The 25,368-nt window shown below is 43.3% G+C and overlaps 1 protein-coding gene across 1 annotated transcript in view; it reads right to left on the bottom strand.

Moving 5' to 3' along the window:
* LOC137287295 (WD repeat and coiled-coil-containing protein-like) overlaps positions 1-24,939 on the bottom strand; it is a 50,432-nt gene extending 25,493 nt beyond the window's left edge. Inside the window, exon 1 of the mRNA XM_067819533.1 lies at positions 24,724-24,939. Coding sequence (XP_067675634.1) covers positions 24,724-24,778 — 55 coding nt within the window. The 5' untranslated portion in view covers positions 24,779-24,939. The remainder of the gene's footprint in view (positions 1-24,723) is intronic.
* Positions 24,940-25,368: the final 429 nt, after the last annotated feature.

Genomic DNA, 25,368 nt, shown 5'->3' with positions numbered 1-25,368 from the left:
CAATAAAATCACTATTCTTGATTAAGCTTAAAAAAAAACACCCTTGAATTGTGACAAAATATTATGTGAATAATATCTGGCAGAAATGAAAAAAGTAAGAACAATTTAACACCAACACACTGGTTACTGTTGTGAACTACTTTCTCCACTCTTAACAACAGTCCTGAAACTTTAGACAGCAATTTGACGTGGTCACAATGATTCCGAGATACCCGATCATTAATGAGTAAATATTTAAAACCTTCAGATTGGAAACGCTTGAACAAAAATTAAAAACACAGCTTAAGACATCTGTGGAAAAAACACGAAATATCCATAGACTTCCGAGTGTTATGAAGTTGTCCAAATGCATGTTTTCAATCAGCATATCACAACAGGTATCATGTTCATATCTGAGCCAGTAAACCAGTTATATTATATTGCGCAGTCCTAGGAGCACTTAAGTATATTTCACTCGTGTGTAAGTGTGGCTCCCTGTACTAGCCCAGATGTAAGCTGGTTTTATATTGCTACCTTAGCAATACTGTGTTGCAGTCAAGTAAAAATACCCCACTCAGACACATTACACTAACTCGGAGCTCACCAGTCCTTGCTGAACCCATTAATGCTGAGCGTCAGACAGGGACCAACATGTACCATATTTTTATGTCTTTTGGTATGATGCGGCTGCAGCTGGGGATCGAACCCGCGACCTTCCCCATGCCGGATAGACACTTCAACCACTATACCACAGAGGCACCACACAGAAACACTGACCTAGAAATCTCATAAATCTTCCCAGAATATCTTACAATCTTTCAAATCTCCACAGAATATCTTAAGGGGCATTTGAACATGAGTCAGTCAATGTAAGTAACACCGCCTGTGGTCCAATTTGAGTCACACTTGGTAGCCCCTTCACCCTGAAGTCACCTAGGAACTATTCGCAGGCTATGTGGAAGTGAACATTCCAAGAACAGACTTCAAAGACCACCAGAACCATGAAAACGAATCTTCTAGTCACTAAAGAGATCAATCACAAGATGACAGTTTCTTACAATATCAACCCATGCATTGTATTGAACAGTAATGTTTCTAAAACTGTGGGTGTTGGCATTAAATTTCACAGCATATTAGGTATCCAACTTAAGCTCAATATGGGCAGTTAATTCTATTCTAGTCCTTAAAAACTTATGCTGTGAATTCGAACCTTCTTGTACATCAACCCATAGGTACATCAACTGCACAGATCCAATGTCACAGAGCTACTTCCTGTAACAAACAACGTGTTTCTACTTCCACACCGACCCTAGTCTGCAGCACCCCACCACTACCTACCTGCCATCAAACTACATCAACACTTTACCACACACATATTGCTGTTGATCACATGACCTGCCAGGCAATAACCACAGTAACATATGCAATGGCAAATGTTTCCACACATCAATGAATGTGTAACAACAACAGCAAACTAAATCAACTGCTTTGTCATGGCTGGGATCCCAATCTTCAGACAGTCATCATAATGTGACCGTTCTCATTTTATATTCTCATCATAAAACATGCAAAATGAATGTTTGTGCCCCTAGATTGGGAATATTTGAATAGATCAGATGTTGATGATGCCAAAACAACAGGAAGACAGTCATCATATCCCACACAATGGCAAAATACATTTCATGAACAGGTCAGTAGGTTACAACTATGTAAAACGTTCTGGTAAGTACATAGCAGTGTGTGAGTGAGTTTAGTTTTCTGCAACACTCAGCAATATTCCAGCTGTCTATAAGTAACAAAATCTGGACCTGATAATCCAATGATCAACAACATGAGAATCAAAAGGCACCAGTATACCATCAGACCTAACTATGTGCTAAGTTTGGTGAAGAAATACTGAACAGTTTCAAAGTTCTGTCCTGGACATTATAACATTCCCATAGCCACAACCTAAGTCACGTTTCCATGGAAACCACAAAAAGTAAAATTCATACCTATCCATATCTGTGTCTAACTCCCCCAAAGGCATAACGATCATGGTTGACATGGGTAAAAAGTTTGGCTAAAGTTCAGGAGATATGTTTCGGACAAAGTGGGACACACAGCTACTAGTAGCCGGGAATCGTTTTCATATCCCCCTCAACTTTGGTGTAGCAGGGATACGTATTTTTGCATGAACACTTCAATTAACATTCCGATTTCCTGACAAACCCAGTCTGCCATACAGAAACTGAAACTAACCTCTCCAATACAGTTCATGTTACATAAAAATAATTGGCAACTCCAGAAAACTGCAGTTTCACATTCTTAAAGTAAAAATGACTCTTGGTTGACTGTATTGTTGGGAGATAACTGATCTATTCAGCAAATATGTTCCTTTCGTATTTCAGATCTTGGTCTATGATAAAACATCAGGTTATGTATGAATAATGGTTTTCTATCAAACCTGAACAGCTCCTAACCTTATTCACTGTGTAAATATTAACTGCACAATTGTGACGTCTTTGTGTACTGTACTACACATCCTGCATATAGTCTACAGTGAGTCAACTGTCAGTGAAAAACACATGTGATACAGACAGGTTGTTGTTGTTTAGTACGGCAGCAATATGAATGGGCAATATTATTATAACGCAGGTGTAAATAACATCACAGGTTTGGAAGACCATCAATCCCATGCCAGAAAATCACATACTCAGGATTGAAAATTCATGTTGTACATCTAAATGTCAAATGCTAAATAGCGGCTTTGTTGACATCAAACTTTTCCACATCAAAACTAAATATTTTACACAGTCTGAAGCAACTGCAACGAGCGTGCTAATGGAGAACAAATGCTAATATTGTCATGTAATGTGCAGGAGAGTACGTGTGACGCCACAGTGTGTATGCATTGCCATTGTGTTTGGTTCCTCAGTCGTGTCAGCTGCCTCCCTTCCTGAGCTGCATCCCGTTTATACTACACAAGTTTTAACATAAACATATACATATACACAGAGCTAGTGTTTTTACAATAGATCTCATACTGAAAGCAGGGTATTGTTGAACAGATAACATCAAACCACCTTCTTATAATATCTGAAAAGAAGAGCTACAGTTTTCCTGTATCCTGATCAAAACTCTCCCCTGTTATAACTGTACCTATACACACAGTTGTGAAGGTGAGCTACTGCAGCCCTTGTGTAACACAGACACGATCAAACTCTCCCATGTTATAACTGTACGTATACACACAGTTGTGAAGGTGAGCTACTGCAGCCTTTGTGTAACATAGATACCATCAAAACTCTCCCCTGTTATAACTGTACCTATACACACAGTTGTGAAGGTGAGCTACTGCAGCCTTTGTGTAACACAGATACCATCAAACTCTCCCATGTTATAACTGTACGTATACACACAGTTGTGAAGGTGAGCTACTGTAGCCCTTGTGTAACACAGATACCATCAAACTCTCCCATGCTATAACTATACCTTTACACACAGTTGTGAAGGTGAGCTACTGCAGCCCTTGTGTAACACAGATACGATCAAACTCTCCCATGTTATAACTGTACGTATACAGAGTTATGAAGGTGAGCTACTGCAGCCTTTGTGTAACACAGATACCATCAAAACTCTCCCAAGTTATAACTATACTTATACACACAGTTGTGAAGGTGAGCTACTGTAGCCCTTGTGTAACACAGATACCATCAAACTGTCTTTTCCAACCTTACCTAAGAGGGGTATCCAAAAAGTGGTCATCCTCACTATATTCTCGAAGTCCAATGCTAGAAAAGCTCTATTTAGTTTTGAAAGAATCATTAGCAAAGGTATATGCAGAATTTCATAAATGTGGTTTATGTGGTTCACAAGATATTTGTCATCTCAACACATTGGGGTGTAATATTTCTTTAAACATTGCAGAATGTGAAAAACAATCAGTCATTTGGTACCTCTTGAAATTCAAGTTGAATGATGGCATGAGCTCAGAAAGAATATGACATAAAATATGTTCAGTATGGTATGGATGACTTCACGTCATAATCACCATTCAAAATTTTCGATCGCTTGATTTATAGTTAGATGATGTTGTTTTTAAAGGACACACCCATTTTAATCTTTCAAAATTATTTTGTTCAGATAATTCAAGTCGGCAGTGTTTACAACATATTAGGAGCTGACTCCTGTGTGACCATTCAGTATTTTGTTTGAACCCTTGGCATCATGCATGAATAAGTGAAAACATTAGAATTAGTTATGCCCCTTTGTTAACGTCATCTGAAAGTGGGGGTGTGTAGTGTTTCCAAAAGCTCTGTCTGTAAACATCACGGTGCGGAGTCACTTTAACAAGTGACTGTAGTTTCATATTGCATTTTTATGCACTTTAATAGCTACGTTTAATTATAGGGGACCTCTGCTTATCTCTAACACACAAAATGTTTCTTTCATGTTTGGTTTCCTGAAGTTCATAATAAATTTATTGCTAATTTTGCGTTTTCTGGGGGTACCAAGATAAAAAGTGAAACAAAACGGGGAACATGAGGCTGGGACATGGTAAAAACAATTTGCTTGAGCTTCACAGATGATATGTAGAAAAATAAAACATAAAAACAGTCCCATTTTCATAACTGTCCAGGTGAGGTCAAACACTTTGGGGACAGTCCTCATATATACACACAGTTGTGAAGGTGAGTTACCGAAGCCCGTACTGGGATGGAAATAATTCTTGAATTTGCTAATGCACCCCGGTACACTGGCACTTGTAAAATCACTTGCCCTGATAATTTTTCCATTATACCAGCCAATTGTCTTGTTGATCATTAAAATAAACAACATAATTAACAATGGAAAGTCAACTGAACACCGGTACAGTGTGATAAACAAATTAGCTTGCCCAACAGAAAAAAGGACTAGACTGGTACATCGGGCAATGGGACTTTTCCACCCCTGCCTTATGTAACAAAAACACCATCAAAAGTCTCCCATGTTATAACTGTACCTATACACATAATTATGAAGGTGAGCTACAGTAGTCCTTGTGGAACACAGTAGTATAGGGAATGATAGTTCTGGCTCACTTTCAAGAAATGTCTCTACAAAGCCTTATTTACTAAATAAGGCTTTGGTTGGGTCATTAGCTCTTGCTACTATTACCCCTACTACAAAAAAGTTGGCGGTAATTACTGTGCCTTGGTAGGAGGTAACACTGTGCCGTACGGTACGATCAATAATTCTTCTCTTACAAATCCCCTACCCGGCCCATCCCTCAAGTAGTATAAGTTAGGTTCGTCGGCTTTCATATCCACTTTATCTATGTTGTAAGTTTTGACTGACCATATAGGATCGGTGGCCCCTACTACTTAACGTCTGTGCCTGTGTCATGTTTATATCGATGAAACAGTTTAACGTGAACCGCCTACGATCTCTTTGGTGTTCATAATAAAGGCTTGCTGGGCTTTTTGTATCCCCTGTTCTATGTACTTTTTTTTCTCGTCCTCGCTGATAGCAGACTTACGAGACTTGGACCGAATATCTTGTTTCATTCCGTTATATTTTTTGAGTTCAGATAGGATTGAACGAAACTCCTCTTCTGAGATCTTACTGTCAGAGAGTGCCGTGGAAATTCGCTCACTCACTGTGTTCAGCTTTGCTTCGGCCAGAACCCTGATCTCGTCGTGTTTCAATGCCTTACGATTAAGTCTGCGTGATACTAACTTAAGCGCCAACCCTACCAACCCTGTCACCCCAGCCGTTATTTCAATACCTAGCACTATAGGTGCAGCCACGATGGTAGCTAACAATCCAACACCTGCCGCCCCTAGTCCCATGCTGGTTGCCATAAGGGTAGTGTCAACCCCGTCCACGATATTGAAAGCTCTATTGTACTTTTTACATAGTGCTTTCCGCGTGTCACGGTCTTGTTCTAGTTGACGTTTCACATCACATAACTGCCTCAAGCGGAACCCATCTACGGTTTCCAGCGTCTTCGCTACTTCCTCTACGACTGGGTACAGACCCATCCTATAATATATATTTTGAAAAATATTTTAATTGGGTTTCAGTTAATAGTCTATCAATGTATTTGAAGCCTATAAGGAATAGATCATAACTAATGATAATTGGTGAGAGGCTAATAGACTTTTCTGTTGTAATAAAAACCCCAGGGAGGCTTATTAAACGTTTTATAGAACCCGTGGGGGTATCCCGTTGTATAACAATACGGCAATATTGATCTAAGTGTTCGGTAAACCAGTGTAATACCACCCCGGGTAAAAATTGACGTCCTTTCGAGGAGTTTTCCTGGTCAAAATACGTAAAGATGACTTCTATGATGATTGTGTAGGGGGAGAATATCTCAAGCTGCCTTTCGTGTAAATACATACTGCTAAATGTTAATTTACTTTCTATTCCAGAAATTAATCCAATTTTTCCTTCATAAAAATATACCGAGGCTGTTGCTTCATTCCCCGTAATGAAATCCCCGGGCCAGATACCGTTATTCCTAATCTTAGAGATAAACTTCCACCCCTCTTTTGTTGTGATATAAGGTGAGGCGATTGTTAAGTTGATCAGCCATTTGGGTTCTTTTAAATCTGATAACGACACCCGTCTGTACACGTTGTCTTTGAAGTGCAGGATGTATAATTCATCTTCCTCACCAGGCTGATCGAATCCCTCCGTATCTCCTAGGTCGTTAAGCGTAGTGTTGGGATGATGACTGGTCATTATTATACTATTACGATATAATTTCCAACTGGTTTTCTGATAATAATTCAGGGGTTAACTTCATACCCATGAAGTGTATGTTGTCAGGCAGGAAGATATTGATTAGTGATATCTTGTTTTCCACGATCACGTTGACCCCCTGCAGACTGGTCTTGGAGTCGACACCCACCCGCACGTAAACGTTGCAAACTTGATACTGGTGTCGTTTCACCCACCCGAGTTTGATCCCCTTCACGATCTCGACATCATTCCCCGATGGTTCCCCTAGGTAGACTTTGATGATCAGTGTTGAGTTTGCCGGTAGATCCTCTAGTATAGTGACCACACCTTCGAATTCAGACACCAACTGCAATTTCACGTTTTGTATGGCTGGTTTACTCGATAGCATGTGGGCTGCTATAGTGTTGACTGGGCTGACGACTATGCTACGTCTCTGAGTTGGGACGTAAGCCACGAGCAGGGTTCCATTGTTCACGACTTTGTTTAGGTGGTTGTCTTTGTTATCAGTGAACACGTAGGGGGAGACGAGTCTAATATTGATAAACCAGTTGTTATCGGGTAACAACACCCACTTGTCATCTTCGGTGAAGACGAGCATATATGGCTTGTTTCGGGCGACGGTAGTGCTCTCAACATCGTCTAAGTCGAACAGTTTACCTCCGAACGATGGGTATATTACCCAATTATTATCACCGGTGTTGACAAGGGTGTACTTAGTGTTGACTGTTGCTCTTGTGGTATCTACTATATCACTTAGGGTTCCACCGGAGGGGATTTCAACGCGTTTGTAAATGTTGTTTTTCAGTTGCAAGGCGTACGATTTACCATCTACTCCGGGAGCGTCGAAACCGCGCGTGTCTCCAAGGTCGGAGATCCCGATATTGACGCATTTTTTCACTCCGGGCCCTTGTGCGCTGGTCATTTTACATGAAGCGTTAAGCTGAGGTATCCTATATTTACAGGATTATGATTTATATCTAACACCGATATTGTCAACTCAGGTATGTTGCCCTGGGTTAATCTCTTATACTGCCGTGGTGAAAACGACTCGGTTCTACCGTCGTTGAATTTCTCAGTTTTCACCGGCACTGCTCTCAGTATAGTGGAAGGGTGACCTCCTTGAATGTTATACGTTGTGCTCACCTGACCGAGATGAATGTACAGCTCTCGGTACGGTACTAGGTCGGGTAACTTCGTGCCTGTGATGGTTGTTGTTGGTTTTATCTCGTCAGGAGACATACCGAGTATCCTCGCTAATGGTCGGCCGAGCCTCAATGAGGTTCTTCCGTTGTTGATTAACACCACTGTACCGTTTGAGTCGTTCATCTTGAGTTCGGCTCCCAGGGGTTTGAAGACCTCGTCGTTTAGAGAGCACACACTGTAGTAGCCGTCAGTTATCTGGCTGCGAGTTCCACTGACGAACAGCTTATTGTTGCTGATATTGATGTTAGTCCATTGCGGTAGGTAGGTGATATCGCAGAGTGCGACTTCGAGTTGACCTGACGTGTTATCGATCGCGTGCGTCAGCTGAACGGCCTCACCGCTCGTTATTCCTGGAAGTGTTATGTACATATTACATATATATTTATTATATAATAGTTTTAAAATGTATTCCCCTGGTGTGTTTTACCCTAAACTGGACGTAGATTTCTCCCCCATGAAGATCGTGGTTGCTCCTGAGTTGTATTTCAATGCCCAGCTTTTGGATGTGTTCGATAAGTATAAGCTTTCGGTGACTAACATCAAGGCAGTCCACGCTTGGTTCAACAACCCTATGCAGTTCTGGCAGAATCAATTCAACTTTGCCATGTGGTGCGCTACAACGGGGTGTGGTGTGACATTGGCCGACACTCGGCGTGGACCGCTGAGTCAGTCTGTGTTCAAGTTCCACGTGTACTACCAGGTCAGACGTATCCTTAAAGAGATCAGCGCCCCCCTCCCACAGGACAAAGCGTGGGGCGCAACAAACAACCCGTACGATAGACGGGCCTACGAACGTATTTGCAATGAATTCGAAATAAACCCGAAGACGGATTGGCGTTTGCCGGGGCCGAACCACGGGTTGGGTATTCCTTATGATGGCGCGCGATCAGTGAAAGAAGTCAGTGATGATTTACTGAAACGAGATATACTACGCCAGGACTTTGCTTTGTCGAGTAATGAATGGAGGGATGATCGTATGAACTTTAAAGGTGGTGTTGCTTTCACAGTCCAGAAAGTGGAGCAGTCAACCGCAGACGGGTGGAAAATGTTCATGCTGGACACGTCGAAAGGATTCACTCGTGCTGGTACAATACGCTTGAACGACTCGATTCGAACGTACGTGTGGGCGCTGTTGGGTGCGCAGTCGCAAACGCGTTCCAACATCATCGGTAAGGGAACTGCTTACGACGCTCAGAAACAGTTCGTTGCCAACGTTGAGGATGCTATTAATTCTCCAGTTGATCTCCCGCGGGCCATCGAACGCTACCAAAACGTGTTAGAATACGCCAGATCGAAAGTCAATTACGTATTCGGCGTGGGGTTGTACATGGCTCCGAGTGATATGCAACTGAGAATAAAAAAAGTGGTGGGTTATAACAACAAAATAGTCATAGCCACGGCGGACCAAAAGTTGGGTATCAACCCCGATATTAACACCCCCTATATCCCACACATCCCACCACGTGAAAAGGGTATAGTGGCGCCACCTCCGGAGCCTAAAGTTCATGTGCCCCCCACACACCCCCATATTCAGGCCTCCAATCACATCGATAATAAAACAGCCCTGGTGGTTGGTGGGGTAACTTTGGGACTTATTTGGTTAAAGATTTCTTAGCCGCTACGTACACCAGACCCACCACGGCGACTATGGCTGCCCACAGGTTTTGACTGAGCCACATGGCAGTTTTAGACAGAGCGCCCAACAACCACGAGACGATGCTACCCAGGATGCCGGGAAGGGCTTCGGCGGCTTTACCAGCCAGTTTAGCTAGGCCTTCCCCGAGTTTTTTTATCCAGTCTTTAACCCCGCCGCCTGTGGGAGTTCCCCCGCCGGCAGGTGTGGGGGTTCCTCCCACCAGTGACACCACCAGGGTTGATATGATGAAACCCAATGCAGTCAGAATACTGGCGATGGTGATCCCTTGCTCCCGGAACAATATCCGAATCCTGTTGGCTAAAGTTGTATCCTCATTCAGTATTCTATCGATTGTTTCCCGAATACGACTGATCTGGGATCGAAGCTGTTCACGATTCGAGGAAGCGGCTTCCAATCGTGTACGTCTCTCGTCTTCTAAATCACGTATTCGTTCATTGATACGACGCTTCATATCATCGTTTTCAGTTTCGTTGAGTTTGGTTTTTTCCCTAGCGATGTGCTCGTCGATTTCGTTCAGTTTCCCCATGTTGTTCACGAGTTCTCCACGCACGCGTTTCACGGCTTCGTCTAAGCCGCGCAGTTCCCTTACCGGAAAGTCAAACCCCGGTAACGGTTTGTCCCAGTAGGTGCTCAACAGTTTTTCTATGCTGTCCGAGGCTTCTGTAGCACGCTGTGGTGTCATTTCATCTCTAGTGGTGAGGTGGGATCTGGTAGCTTGCAGATCTTCTTTAACGGCCTTAGGTATTGCACCACCGTAATCATTCATGTTTAGATTTTTACGGATAAATTCGACACCATGGCGGCTGGCTAGAGTTGACAAGGCCAGTGGTTTTTTATTGCTCTTGTTAAAGAGGTCAACCCCTGGGTCAGACTTAAGGCGTAGAACACCCTTTGTATCAATAAAAAAATTCTTATGGTATCGACCCTGTGGTTCAACGTAGTTTTTATCTCTTCTTAAACTTTCGTAATAATCATTTACCGTTGTTTCCAAGAGTTCTTGGTTCAATGGTGAACTAGTAAATGAGGTCTCCTGCTCATCGAATGCCTGGGCACTATCGCCCGGCATCTCCGTCATATCTATGTCTTCATCCATTAGTATTAAAAATATATTTCTTTTATATAACAATGTACGGCAGAAAATTAGATCCTTTCAGAAGATTGAGAGAGCCATTAGGGGCCAGAGCCGTGCGACAGTCGGTGACCATCACCAACAATCCCAGCAAGATAGACCAGAATCAAACTCTGCTGGTTAGATTTCCAAACCTTGGTGAGAATGACCTCATTGTACCAGGCACTGTTCGACTGGCGTTCAATATCACGTTGATCTCCGACAACGACAAACGCGAGCTAGTGCGGAACGTGGGTCGAGCTATCATCAAGAAAACGACCGTCAAGATCAGCGGTAACGAGGTGCTGAGCATCGACGACAGCGACGTGTTTCACTGCTACAAGGATCTCTGGAAAAGCGAGAGAGAACGAGTCAATGATGTGTACCAGGGCATCAGCAAATCAACCCGGGCGCGCATAGGATACGTCTTCACGACAGACCAGCAAGACAAGCTATCGGACGGTGAAAAGGCCATCGCTCGAGCATACGGAAATCGATTCTGCGTGCCGCTCGACTTCGAGTTGCTCACGGGACACGCGCCGTTTTACCAGGCCGCGCTGGGTGATAGGCTCGAATACGAGCTCACGTTTAACGACTATAGCAAAGTAGTGCGTACACCAAACGGTGATGAGGCCAGTTATGCCATAGACAACATCTCTCTGGAGTTCGACATGGTCACTAGCCCGGAGCTGGCCAGGCAGGTTCGAAACCAGTACTCTGGGAAGATGGCTATCCTGTACGATCGCGTACTGAGGCATAGATCAGTCGTGCGAGATAAGAGCGACACTGTGTGGAATATCAACCTGAACGTGCCGGCGCGATCGATGAAAGGTATCCTGGTCGTCCCCGTGGAGGATTACGATCCATTCCGGAGGGACAGCGAGAAGTTTTTCAACCCCGAGATTGAAAAGGTGGAAGTTACCATCGAGGGCGTGCCCAACCAGCTGTTCAGTCATGGTATGAGACCACACCAGCAGTGGGATGAGATAAAAAAGCTACCAGTGGGGGACTACATAACAAAGGACCTGGATCTCGGCTCCGTGCAGATCGGTGAATACCTGACCACCAAGTACGCCCTATGGTTGGACATGCGATCCACGGATGATGATAAACTGCACGGTAGCGGGCGCCGTATAGATAACGGCAGCGAAGGGATAACCATCCAGATTACTAAGAAGGCTCAAACCGCTGGTAAGTTGAAATTATATCTGTACGTTATTATGGACGCGCAACTTAATATAGACAATGGGAGATTCGTGCAAGCCATCTACTGATGGGGGTACCCCCTGGGGTTACCCACTGACCCACACTGCGCCATAGTGTGCGGGCAGACTGGCTGTGGGAAGACCGTTTTCGTGTTGGATATGTTGGAGGGTTACTACAAGGATGTGTTCGATAACATCGTTATCATGTGCCCTACTCTGAGCATGAATAAAACGTACGCGCGACCTTGGGTGATGACGGACCCGGACGTACACAAAATCGACCCTGGAACACGCCTGCAGGACTGGTTGAAAGCTCTTCACGAGAAATTTAAAGGGGAACCGACGCTGTTCATACTGGACGACTGCAGCGCTAATCGCGAGATAACAAAAAAGAGAGACATGCTATCGTACCTGGCCTTCTCCGGCCGGCATGCAAATCACAGCGTCTGGGTGCTAACGCAGAAGTTCAACTCGGTGTTGAAAGACCTCAGGGAGCAGACGCGATGGGTGGCCTTATTTCACTGCAAGGACAGGGATTCGTTCGAGGAGTGTTTGAGAGAGAACAATGTGATGAGTAAATTAGAACGGGAACGGGTGAAGAAACAGCTCGCTGAAACTAAACACGCTAAGCTCGTTCTAAAGACCGACCAACCAGTAGCATATATAGTATGCTAAGCAAAGCTAAGCAAAGCTAAGCATAGCTAAGCAAAGCTAAGCATAGCTATGATATTTGAAGTATTTGTCGTGTGCAACTTAACCTTCATTTCTCTGTGTTTTGTCTGCATCGGGTATTATATAGTTAAAACTAAATCTTACTTGTTATATTATAAGATGGAGTGTGAGGAATTACTCGAACAGTTGGGGGTCTCCCCAACGCCGCCGGCAGGCCCCACTGTGGGGGATTCCCCCAAGCGAGAGAAACTGGTGGCGTTGGCTGTTGGCGGCAAAGCCAAACATTATTTTGGAGACTACACTCCGGATAAAATTCACAAAATGTCAGCCGAAGAAATCGATAAGCTATACGCTAGATACGAGTCCCGGCTCGGAGCAGAAATGACAAAGACAATAGGATCGGCTATGACCCAGATATACACCGGTATTGTATCACACTTCCTTCCCATTCCACCAGAGCGCCGACTTTACCTGTGGGAGGACCTCGAGAAAGACCCTTTTATCGAACACGCCGTGAGCTCTATCAGCTGCGGGCTGTACCACAAATATGGTATGTTGTTGGCTCCAGTGACGGCGGCGATTATCACAGCAAAACATTGCCAATTTGAGAGAAAGAATAATAATAATAGTATAGATGGATGCTGCACAGGAACCAGTGGAAACAGTGGAGGAGACCCCTTCACAGGAACCAGTGACACCAGTGGGGGTACCCCCAACAGTAACCAGGCAGAAGAATCCTAAGAGAGTAGCTGCCGGTAAAAAACGGTGGTGTAACCAACATAAAGCGGCCAACCCAACCCGACTGTTGTTGGCTGTAGGTGTAACTGCTGCCGTGGTTATAACATGGTTATATACACGTGAGGGAACTGAGGGAAACCCTGGGGGTGTGGGGGTACCCCACACGCCGCCGGCAGGCCCCACTGTCGACCCGCATATCATGTTATAATTTTAATATTTTATATCATATACATAATGTCTGAGGGGAAAACGTTCGTCAACGACGTATACCACGCCACAGTGGTAGCCAGTCTAGCAGTAGGGTACGCTCGGTTGACTAAAATGGTGCTTAAACAACCAACTATCAAGCTAGATTTCAACCTGCAGGATATGGGTATGCTCATAATGAACCTTGGTATGGCGATGGCCACAAAAGACATCCTAGTAAAACAAGGAATAATACCTGATAATATAATGAAATAAATATAGGGATGGCCACGATAGCTATGATGGTCGGTGGGGCGTTAGTGAATGCCCTGGCATTTTCCGGGAGTAATTTCCTCTTCTCGAAACTACGAGATGATCACGCGGCTGAAATACAGGAAGAAAGGAAGCGACACGATCTCGCTACTGAGAAATTACAAAGAGCACAGGCCGAGTACGCTAAAAAACGCCTCCAGAGGATCGATTTTATTAACGAACAACTCCAGCGTGAAAACCATGCCGTTCAAACATTCAACGATGTCGATGAAGCAATGAAAGAATACTATCTACTAACTGGTAAACAATTGGAACCGCTCAATAAACCCACACTCGCTCAGTACTACACACCATCCAAGGGACAAATGAATCGTGAACTGGGCTTCATAGTGTTGGGTATAGCAGCTACTGCGTTGGTTGCGAAGCAATTAAATTAAAATACCTATATAAGTAAACATGAGACCCGCTCCATACCGATGCGAATACATACTTATGGGGAAGACCGAGGCCTGTGGTAGGAAATGCAGGAATCAGGGGTTCTGTTGTTTCCATATGGGAAGTCCTAACTACACGTGTTCTGTGTGTGGTATCGGGGTTAAAGGACACTACTGTCTATGTAAAGCTCACGGAGCGAACGTAGTCAGACATCAACTCATCTACGAGAATAAAAAAGGCTACATAAAAGAACGTAGGCGACTGCTCAAGATAGCCACTTAAGGGTTACCTCCCCTTACTGTGAACCAATTAGACATTGGTTCTCTTAGGTGTAAACACGATGTCTACTGTAAGCGAGCTCAAGCGGGTCGCAAAACAGAGAGGTGTCATCGGGTATTCTAGAATGCGGAAGTCAGCATTGTTGAGATTACTAGGTTTAGAAGCCCCTCCTACAATAAAACAATTAAAAGCTCAAGCAAAACAGCTTGGATACACGGGTTATTCAAACCTGGGGAGAGCCGGGTTAACCGCATTGTTATCACATGCCCCCGTAGCAAAACCTCCCACTGTAAAACAACTGAAAGTCGAGGCACACGATTTGGGTTTAGGCGGGTATTCCCGTATGAGAAAACCACAGCTTATAGAATTATTACGACAGAATAGAGCTATTGACCTACAGTTCGTGCGCACTGAGCACGCCGTAGGCAATTATTTGAGAGGTTGGCGCATGCGCGTTGATAGAAACATAGACATTACAGATATCAAGCCTCTGATAGCTGATAAGATCAACCAGGAACTAAATAACCTAGGAAGTATCAAGTTTCAGATCACAGTGAAAATGTCGCTCGATAAGCAGGTTGGGAGTACCACTGAGTATGTTCAGCCTTACTTCCGAGGTAAACAAGAGGTCGTCACACATGCAGAGACCATTGACGCATCAATCGATACCAGTTTTCAGCAGATACGAGAATACCTAGAACGCTACACACACTTGGGGTCCGGGTGGGCTGTAGATAAAATCGATAATGTCTATCTAGACATAGCTAACTACGTGCCGTTCAGAGGCGGGTCATACCTAGCCTTGCCTCCCTACTATAGGAACAAACATGCCATAGTAAACGTTAAGAATAGAGGAAACGATTGCCTGAGGTTAGCTATCAGGTCAGCCTTATTTCCAGCTGGCAAGAATTCAGATAGGCTTTCTAGCTATCCCCAAGACGATGGGCTTAATTGGGATGGTATAGATGAACCCACCCCAATATCCCAGATCACTAAAGTAGAAAAACAGAATAATCTGGCTATAAATGTCTTTGGGCACGAAGGTAACACAACAATAGTACACAGGGTCAGCCCGGTGAAGGATCGCCAAGTTATCAATATATTCATGATCCAGCGAGGTGAAAAGTATCACTACACGTGGATAAAACATCTCAGCCGGTTGTTGCACGACCAGTCGAAACACGTTGGGGAAAAACACTTTTGTGTACGATGCCTACACGGTTTCAGTCGAGCTGATTTATTAGAATCCCACCGGGATGATTGCCAAGGTGTGGGGCAGACGGCCATACGAGTCGACATGCCTAAGGAAGGTGAAAATATCCTAAAATTCAGTAACCACAAGAACCAAATGTCTGTACCTTATATTATATACGCCGACTTCGAAGCCTTAGTTGTGGGGGAATCCCCCACACACCCCAGTGCTGCCGCCGGCGAGGCTCCCAGTGGTAGCTTCACCCACAAGACACAAGAGCATAAAGCCTGTTCGTTTGGATACATTGTCGTCCGTTGTGACGGGGAAACGAAAGCTCCGGTAGTGTATAGGGGCCCTGACGCGGCTGAAAGGTTTCTAAAGTGTTTGCAGGAGGAAGAAAAAATTATTAGGAATGCATTGTATAGAATCGCTCCCATGCGTATGACCCGAGCCGACAGGCTAGCTCACGCTAGTAGCACTAACTGTCACGTGTGCGACTCACCACTTAACGGTGATTCGGTGAGAGATCACTGCCACATAACTGGTAAGTATAGAGGCGCCGCTCACAACGCGTGCAACCTCAAGCTTAAAATCAACCCTAAGACAATAAACATCCCCGTTGTCTTTCACAACTTGAGAGGGTACGACTCACACTTGATCATGCAGGCCATCGCGAAAATCGATGGTAATATAACGTGCATCCCCAACAACATGGAGAGATACATCTCCTTCAGCTTAAACGGACTTAGGTTCATTGACTCGTTTCAGTTCCTCCTGTCGTCACTCGACAGTCTGGTCAAGGCCAACAATACCTTCCCTATCACCGATCGATACACAGACGCCGAGACTAGACCCCTGCTTATGAGGAAGGGTGTGTACCCCTATGAGTACATGGATAGTTGGGCCAAGTTCACCGAGACCAGACTACCCCCTATTGACTGCTTTTATAGCAAGCTGAATGAGGCGTCCGTCTCACGAGATGATTACTCGCACGCGACTAACGTATGGAATAAACTGGGTTGTAAGAACCTGGGTGATTATCACGACCTGTACTTGAGGACAGATGTACTGCTGTTAGCCGACGTGTTTGAAACGTTTCGGCAGACATGTTTAAAGCAGTATAAACTCGACCCCGCATGGTATTACACCAGCCCAGGTCTGTCGTGGGACGCCTTGCTTAAAAAGACCGGAGTTAATTTGGAATTGCTCACAGATTACGACATGCACCTATTCATTGAGAAAGGCTTGCGAGGTGGGATTTCCATGGCATCCAAACGATACGCTAAAGCAAATAATCAATACGTGAAAGGTTACGATCCTAACAAACCAACCAATCACATTCTCTACCTCGACGCAAACAACCTGTACGGCTGGGCCATGAGCCAGTATCTACCTACAGGGGGATTCGAATGGGTACCCCACGTTGATGTTATGGAGGTTGCACCAGATTCGAACAAAGGGTATATCCTCGAAGTTGACTTAGAGTATCCCAAGGAATTACACACATCGCACAACAGCTATCCCCTTGCACCCGAACGTATGAGGGTTAATACAGACTGGATGTCTGAGTACCAACATAACTTGTTAGGTGGGCGTGTGACAGACGTTGAAAAACTCGTGCCTAACTTAATGAATAAGACCAAGTATATCGTTCACTATCGCAACCTACAGCTGTACCTGTCGTTGGGTATGAGGCTGACCAAAATACACAGGGTGCTCATGTTCGACCAGAGCCCATGGATGGAGCCCTACATCAGAATGAACACAGACCTACGAAAAAAAGCCACCAGTGATTTTGAGAAAAATCTCTACAAGCTCATGAACAACTCGGTGTTTGGTAAGACTATGGAGAACCTGAGGAAACGCGTGACCGTGAAGCTGGTTAGATCTAGTGAGGAAGACAAGCTCAGGAAATTGATAGCCAGTCCGGCATTCAACCGTAGTAAGATATTCACAGACAACCTGGTTGCCCTACACATGAAGAAAAGCCACATAAAATTCAACCGGCCTGTTTACGTGGGGATGAGCATCCTCGATTTATCCAAACACCTGATGTACGACTTTTACTACAACGAGCTCAAGAAACAGTACGGTGACAGGTGTGAAGTGCTGTACACTGACACGGATTCCCTGCTGATGGAGATTCGAACCGAGGACGTGTACGAGGACATGAAAAAACACCTCGATTTATACGACACCAGCGACTACCCTAAGACCCATGCCCTACACAGTACGGTAAATAAAAAGGTCCTAGGTAAGATGAAGGACGAGTGTGCTGGCACGCCCATAGCCGAGTACATAGGTTTGAGACCTAAGATGTACTCCATACTGAAAGCCGACAATAGTGAGATCCGGAAGGCTAAGGGGGTTAAGTATGTGGTGAAACAACACATCAAACACGCCAGATTCAAGGAAGCCCTGTTCAAGACCCGTACCTTTAGACATAAAATGAACACACTTAGAAGTGATGGGCATAAGATATACGGACTGACTATAAACAAGACGTCCCTATCGCCTATGGACACGAAACGTTGGATAGCTATTGATGGTATAAACACATACGCGTATGGACATGAAAAAATTTGAGGCTATTTACTACAGCCCGCGTGGGTACTGGAAAGGAGCTAGCGCAGTAGATAAGCTAGCTAAACTAGCGCGAGTACCCCCGGAGGAAGCCAAAGCGTGGCTTAAAAAACAAGCCCTGTGGCAGATCTATTTACCGGCACCACGCTACGTGCCTAGGAGGTTCGGTATTAACATACCTAATAGCATTCACCAGGCAGACCTACTGTTCCTACCCCACGACAAGAGGTACAAGTATGCCTTAACCGTAGTGGATGTAGCCAGTCGTTACAAGGAAGCCGAACCCTTGACCACGAAAGATTCGGCCCAGGTAGCCAGAGGATTTGAACGCATATACAAACGCAGCCCACTGACGTGGCCAACAGAGCTGCAAGTTGACCCCGGACGGGAGTTCATGGGTGCCGTGTCACAACTGCTAGCCAAACACGATACAAAGGTCAGGCGTGGCACGGCCGGAGCCCATCGCAGCCAAGCCATAGTTGAGAGATTTAATAGGACTTTGGCTGAGCGCTTGTTCGGCTATCAGTATGCTAGGGAGATGACCACCCCTGGAAAACGATCGACTGAATGGGTCACGAGGTTACCCAAGGTGGTGTCGGCAATCAACCATGAAGTCACCCGTCTCACCGGTAAGAAACCGGCAGACGCTATCAAACTAAAATCAATAGTTGCAGAGTCGGCCGCTCCATTGCGTGGGAAGGAGAAACAAATACCAGATAGGGCCCTAGTGAGGTATCTATACCAGCCGGGGGAACACGAGGGCGATAGCCGTAAGCGAGCCACCGATCCTATATGGTCAGTCAAAACTTACAACATAGATAAAGTGGATATGAAAGCCGACGAACCTAACTTATACTACTTGAGGGATGGGCCGGGTAGGGGATTTGTAAGAGAAGAATTATTGATCGTACCGTACGGCACAGTGTTACCTCCTACCAAGGCACAGTAATTACCGCCAACTTTTTTGTAGTAGGGGTAATAGTAGCAAGAGCTAATGACCCAACCAAAGCCTTATTTAGTAAATAAGGCTTTGTAGAGACATTTCTTGAAAGTGAGCCAGAACTATCATTCCCTATACTACTAACACAGATACCATAAAAAGTTTCTGATGTTATAACTGTACCTATACCTACAGTTACAAAGGTGAGCTACAGAAGGCCTTGTATAACAGAGATACCACAAAAAGTCTCCCATGTTGTTATAACTGTATTTATACACACACTTGTAAAGGTGAGCTGCAGTAGCGCACAAGCTGTTTCTGAGTTGGCAATATCCAATTCATATATTTCCATGTGACTGAATGAGGTGAAGTAAGTCTGATACAGTGTGGCTGCTTAACTAGTGGTTAAGATGTGTTTGTCAAACCCAGAGTCAGGATTCGATACCTATCATAACACCATGGTACAATACATGACGATGATTTCGGGTTTGACATGCTGGGTTTACTGGAATAGTGAAAACACAACAAACAACAAGGAATCACAGATCCATGTCTGTTTCACTATCAGCAACATCATGTTACACTATCAACCCACATTACAGCAGGCCAGCATATTGTACACACGAATATTTCAAATACCAGAGTAACAGTTCCGCTCTGCTCAACACCAAATGAGAATTTTCTCTTTAAAGCATCTAAGGGCCACAAGTCTAAGTCACAACGAGGCCTATAGTTTAGCTAAACTTGCCTAAATAATACAATCCACCTGATCCCTTGTTTAAACCATAAAGCAGGTAACTACAAAGCTAGATTTACTCAAGGTCTCTAACACCTGCAAAGATTAAATATGGATTTAGTGTTATGACTTACAACTTGATTACATAACACAACAAGATGCAAACATACACGTACACTGAGTTACAGCTTGTTTATATCCTAGATCAGGCCATACACTGTCAGTATTTTACTTACAATACTCAAACTTTCTGCCACGATAATATGAGAACACAAGAGATGATGATGATGGAATAATTCAATCACACTGATACTCTATACTTTATTGCGCTGATACTCTTCAGTCCACTGCACTAATACTCTATACTTTATTGCACTGATACTCTATACTCCATTGTACTAATACTCTATACTTTATTGCACTGATACTCTATACTCTATTGCACTGATACTCTATACTCCATTGCACTGATACTCTATACTCCATTGCACTGATACTCTATACTTTATTACACTGGTACTCTATACTCCATACTCCATTGCACTGATACTCTATACTCCATTGCACTGATACTCATTACTCCATACTCCATTGCACTGATACTCATTACTCCATTGCACGGATACTCTATACTCCATTGCACTGATACTCTATACTCTGTTGCAGACATTAGGTTAGAGACAAATGTCACCAGAACATAGCAAAACCAGACCGGACATTTTGCCTCCTTGTAATGAAAGGATCTCAAAACTTCAAGGACATCTTCCATGATATGAATGTTCTAAAAGTGAAGAGATCAGAAACCCTGTTTACAGCAACAAAGTACAGTGTCTAAAGAGATCACATTTTCAACACACCATCAAAATTAAGTAGTTCTCTCACTATCAGTTACCATGTAAGGTTATAGAAGCCTGTACAATATGAAGTATCAACAGATATTTGACAAGCCTTTGTCTACAGGGAAATCTGGAGGGGACTGTCAATACCTGATGTCCACACAATCATGTCTGACCCTAATCAGCATTATGGCTACAGTTGTTCATAATCCCAGTCTCAATCTCCTTGCCACTTAATCCCAGTCTCCCTGATCTGCTGCTGTGTACAGGGGGCTGTTCTCTTAAGTTCTTGATGCCATTCAGTAGGGATGAGGAAACAATAAGCCCCTGATGTCAGCCACAACGGTGACCATGACAACAATCCTACTGGCTTGCCCTCTTACAACCATACTAATATCCGGCAACTGTAGACAGAAACCATCATTATCTCCGAAGCTAAGATTCACTAATACGTACAGTTCATTTTTGTTTCATCTATTCACATACCACAACACAAATTACAAGGAAGGGATTTACGAAGAATTGTGAACAAAGTGCCCTTTGCACACTAACTGCAGCAAAAATGTTTCGTTTGTAATTCTGATTCTCAAAAATTTCAGATATATTTTCCTAAGCAATCCACATCTTCAAATTAGCTCAATACAGTCACGCCCAACAACACATCATGACCTGTTATTAGTGTATTCAGTCACAGCCTCACTTTATCAATTTTGCAATATATTGAGTTCTTCATTCCTGTTTCTGAACACCAATGTTTGTTGCACACTAGTCAAGACAAATCTTTTCAGTGAAAACATTGATTACCTTACATTCAGTACATCTCAGAATGTTCAACTACCAGGGTAGATCATCATATCACACTTCTCAGTCAAGCTGTGTTCTCATACACTTAGTAACAGAACAAAGAATGTAAGACAAGTGACCCTCTGACAAAACACCTTCATCACATACATACACTCTGATGTGCTGCAGCTTTCTTCAGACACATGGGGCATGACTGTTTAATAACAGCAAAAACCTCAGCTACTCCCAGCCAGTTTATCTTTTTAGAGAGAAAGATCTTTATTTAGTTATTCCAGGGTGGGAAAGTTGGCATCATACGGAAGGAATGTAACTGGCGTTATGGGAACTGTGTCACTACAGGCAAACAATGACATGCTAAATTATCTGACGTGAATACTTGGGATCCTCATTCTACATATCCTACACCTAGAAGAATGTCCTTCACCATGACAGAACTGTAGAACCATACATCACAACACACATGACTAGTTCACTTTCACTCCACAAAGCCAAAGTTTAGATTTTGTTTTAATTAATTGTTCAAGGAAACAGATATCATCCTGCTTGAAACTGTTTCGGCAGTTTAAGAAGTCAGTAGGGAAACAGAAGTGATGAATACTGACAGAGGTTGGAGTGGCCCAGCTGGACATCTGGTACCTGATACATCATCATCTCAGTACAGAATTATCAATATCATGTGTAGTAATATACATAAATCTACAGTGGCAGGTAGGATTAGGCTTGATTTAAGTCAGATAACAGAATGGTAAATCTCCTCTTGAAAAAGTGTGTTAATTTTAATTACAATAAGTAATACTTACAAGCTTAACTCATTCTTTCAAGAGGAGCCATTGTTCTTTTAAAGAATACTGTTTCATGTAATCTGCTATCTGACTCACATCAAGCACGACCCAACAGAAAATAACTCCAAACAAATTACAGAGATACTGAACAAGTGCTGGCCACATAGACATGAAGGAGATTAATAGGAATTTCACACTGGTAAACAAACAACAAGTATGCGTCACATACTCCTTGGAATACCACTGTCATGTTAAAAGAATTACTCATCCGTTCCCATCACTGTCAGAGGGTCCCTTGAGACGCCCTCCACACTAAGTGAAGATTTTTATTTCAACCTGTGAAAGCCTCTCAGATCTCCATTCATACACCCAGTGTACACAGACACTCCACATAACTGGGACAGTGTCACATTGACAAGAGGGGATAACAAACAATAAATCAAATACATATAACTTGATCACCTGTGTGTCCACTAGGCATGTGCCGATGTCTGTAATTTTTAATTTTAAAGAAAACTTAGACACATAAAAAAAGCCATAAAGATGAACACGAATGAGAATTCTGTGACAGTTTTTGAGTCCTAATGAATATAGGTTTGTTTGTCTTGACAAATGCTAGAGAGACCAATCTTGCATGTGGTAGTCTGTCAGGCCTGTTGGTCTGGTTTAAATCTAAATGTTTGTTATGCAGGTCTCTCATCTCTGTTAATGATGTGATACACATACATGCAATAATTTTGGCTGTGTAATCTGGTCCAAGTTCAAATATACACTGGAAAATCGCTCATAAGACAATCACCCGAGGATGAATGAGAAAAACATACACACTACAGTGACTGAGATAAAATTTAAAGTGACATACACACATGAACCACTCTCATACACTGCAGCCACTGACATTCAACATCATGGCCAAGTGGTGCGGTAGCCTCATGGTTCAAATGTTCGCTCATCACGCTGAAGGCCAGGGTTCCATCCCCCACATGGGTACAATGTGTGAAGGCCATTACTAACGTCACCTTGCAGGAAATTGCTGGAATATTGCTAAAAGCTGTGCTAAGCTAGCTCACGGCCAGATGACATGATTCACTCAGTTTGGGTGCAAAATTCTTCTTATCACAATTTAATTCCAAAAGGAACATTGATGCATAGCACTGAACATGCTGAAAACAGTATTCATCCCCAAGACATATGTCAAACTACTTAACGTAATTAAAACTTGCCAAACATTGTAAGTTAAATCCCCCATGCATTATACAATAGATCCCAGTTCCCACAAGTCAACAAACACCCATGGCAGATGACATGTGTGCCTCATGTACTTATGCCTGCTTACATGGCCAGCAGGTCCATAGCCTGAACAGTTGCTTAGCAACGAGTAAAAAACAATACAGCATTAACATTCTTGGTGGATGTGTGTCTATTGTCTACATAACAGGATGCCTTTTACATCTGGGCACTCCACTTTGAAGTTTTCATTCCAGGTCTGAGTGACAAAGTACAGTTTTGAAGGAACGTTAAAAATTTGAATTTGAACCAATAGATTGTGATTCTTGTTACTTTCCGTCTATCCCAGTAAGTATGATAAAGTGGCCATCGCATTGAATATAATTAATGAAATGATTGATATAATTTAACCATGAAATAAACACACATAATGTTGATTTGGTGACTCAGTTTTTACACAGTAATTTACATATTGCCTATTATAGGCCAACATATCTTGCTATAGAAAGAAAGTCTATTTCCTTGAGAAGAGGAAGGCAGCTTGTCAACAATTAATACAGATGTAAATTAATTTGATACCGAATTAATGATCACCAGATGCCACCCCTTAGACATTGCCATCGCTGTATAACTAATGTAGTTGTCTCGCCAGTGAGATCTGCACACTTTCATACATTGTATCACAACAATAATGACACCTGGTCGGCTAAACTACTGAACATTAGGATTGGTCTGAATTATTCACTCACTTAAAATTGTTAGTACACACAAGTCAAAAAGTTTGTAAACTAGGCTCTGGACATTTGTACAAACCAACACTGTTAATCTCATACATAAAATGTAACGAAAACAGGCAATTCAAACTCGTGAAAACACACCGACACACAAACGGCCGTTCTCAGGTTGATTAGAAGCTGAGAGCAGCGACAGCTTTGATTTGGTGACAAAATGTTGTCAAAGATAGGCTATGTTTCAGGGTAAAATATACACTGACAGTTAGCAGAGACTTGACACAACACACTGACAGGACTATAAGTGATGCCATCATTGTCTATACACAGGCATCAACAAACTGGAGACACACCAACTGATGGGCCATTCAGATCGACATCACGCAATAGCCATGCCACAGCGCTTGTCAAAGTTCACACGAAAGTAAACATTTCACACATCTTACCGTTTAGAAGGAGATTAAGTCCATTCCCGCGCAATGTTGCTCTCCCTAACTCCATGGTGGCAACACAGCCCTGTCTCAGTCTTTATTAGTGTCCATATCACTGGCGTGCTATCTCCTGCTCAAAATTACCGCACTCTCTCAGTCACTCTCCTCGCACCTGTTACCGCACGGAGTGCACAATATTAACTCCACTCGAGAGAGTTCCACAACAAAACCACGTGACCTACAGTGAGCTAGACTTGCATGGGCTCCGACGGAAACAAACCCGCGGAATGCGTCTAAGTTGAAATAAATGCGGTAATTTCAGAGGTGAATTTTATATTTCTGAAAGCCTATTCTGCGGCATGTAAGCGGAAAACAATATACTGGAGCAATGTTTACTGAACGCTATTTAGAACTGCGGTTTCAAAAGGTATGAAGTTAGAAATGCGAGGCATATTTTACGAGCGCACCGTGCACTCCTCGTGGGAACCTGATGGGAGCGTCTGTTCAGTAATTTGGGAGACACATCCAAAATCAAGAAATGTATCCATACAGGTCGATTACACTGAATCTCCATTTCCAGAGCAGACCACACAGGTAATTCAAAGTGACGCTAACCTGTAGATGAGCATTCTAAGTATATATTTCTGATGACCCATGTTT

The sequence above is a fragment of the Haliotis asinina genome, chromosome 6, assembly GCF_037392515.1.
Source record: "Haliotis asinina isolate JCU_RB_2024 chromosome 6, JCU_Hal_asi_v2, whole genome shotgun sequence".
Taxonomy (NCBI): Eukaryota; Metazoa; Mollusca; class Gastropoda; order Lepetellida; family Haliotidae; genus Haliotis; species Haliotis asinina.
The sequence above is the reverse complement of the archived record's forward strand: the minus strand, read 5'-3'. Positions and strand labels throughout refer to the sequence as shown.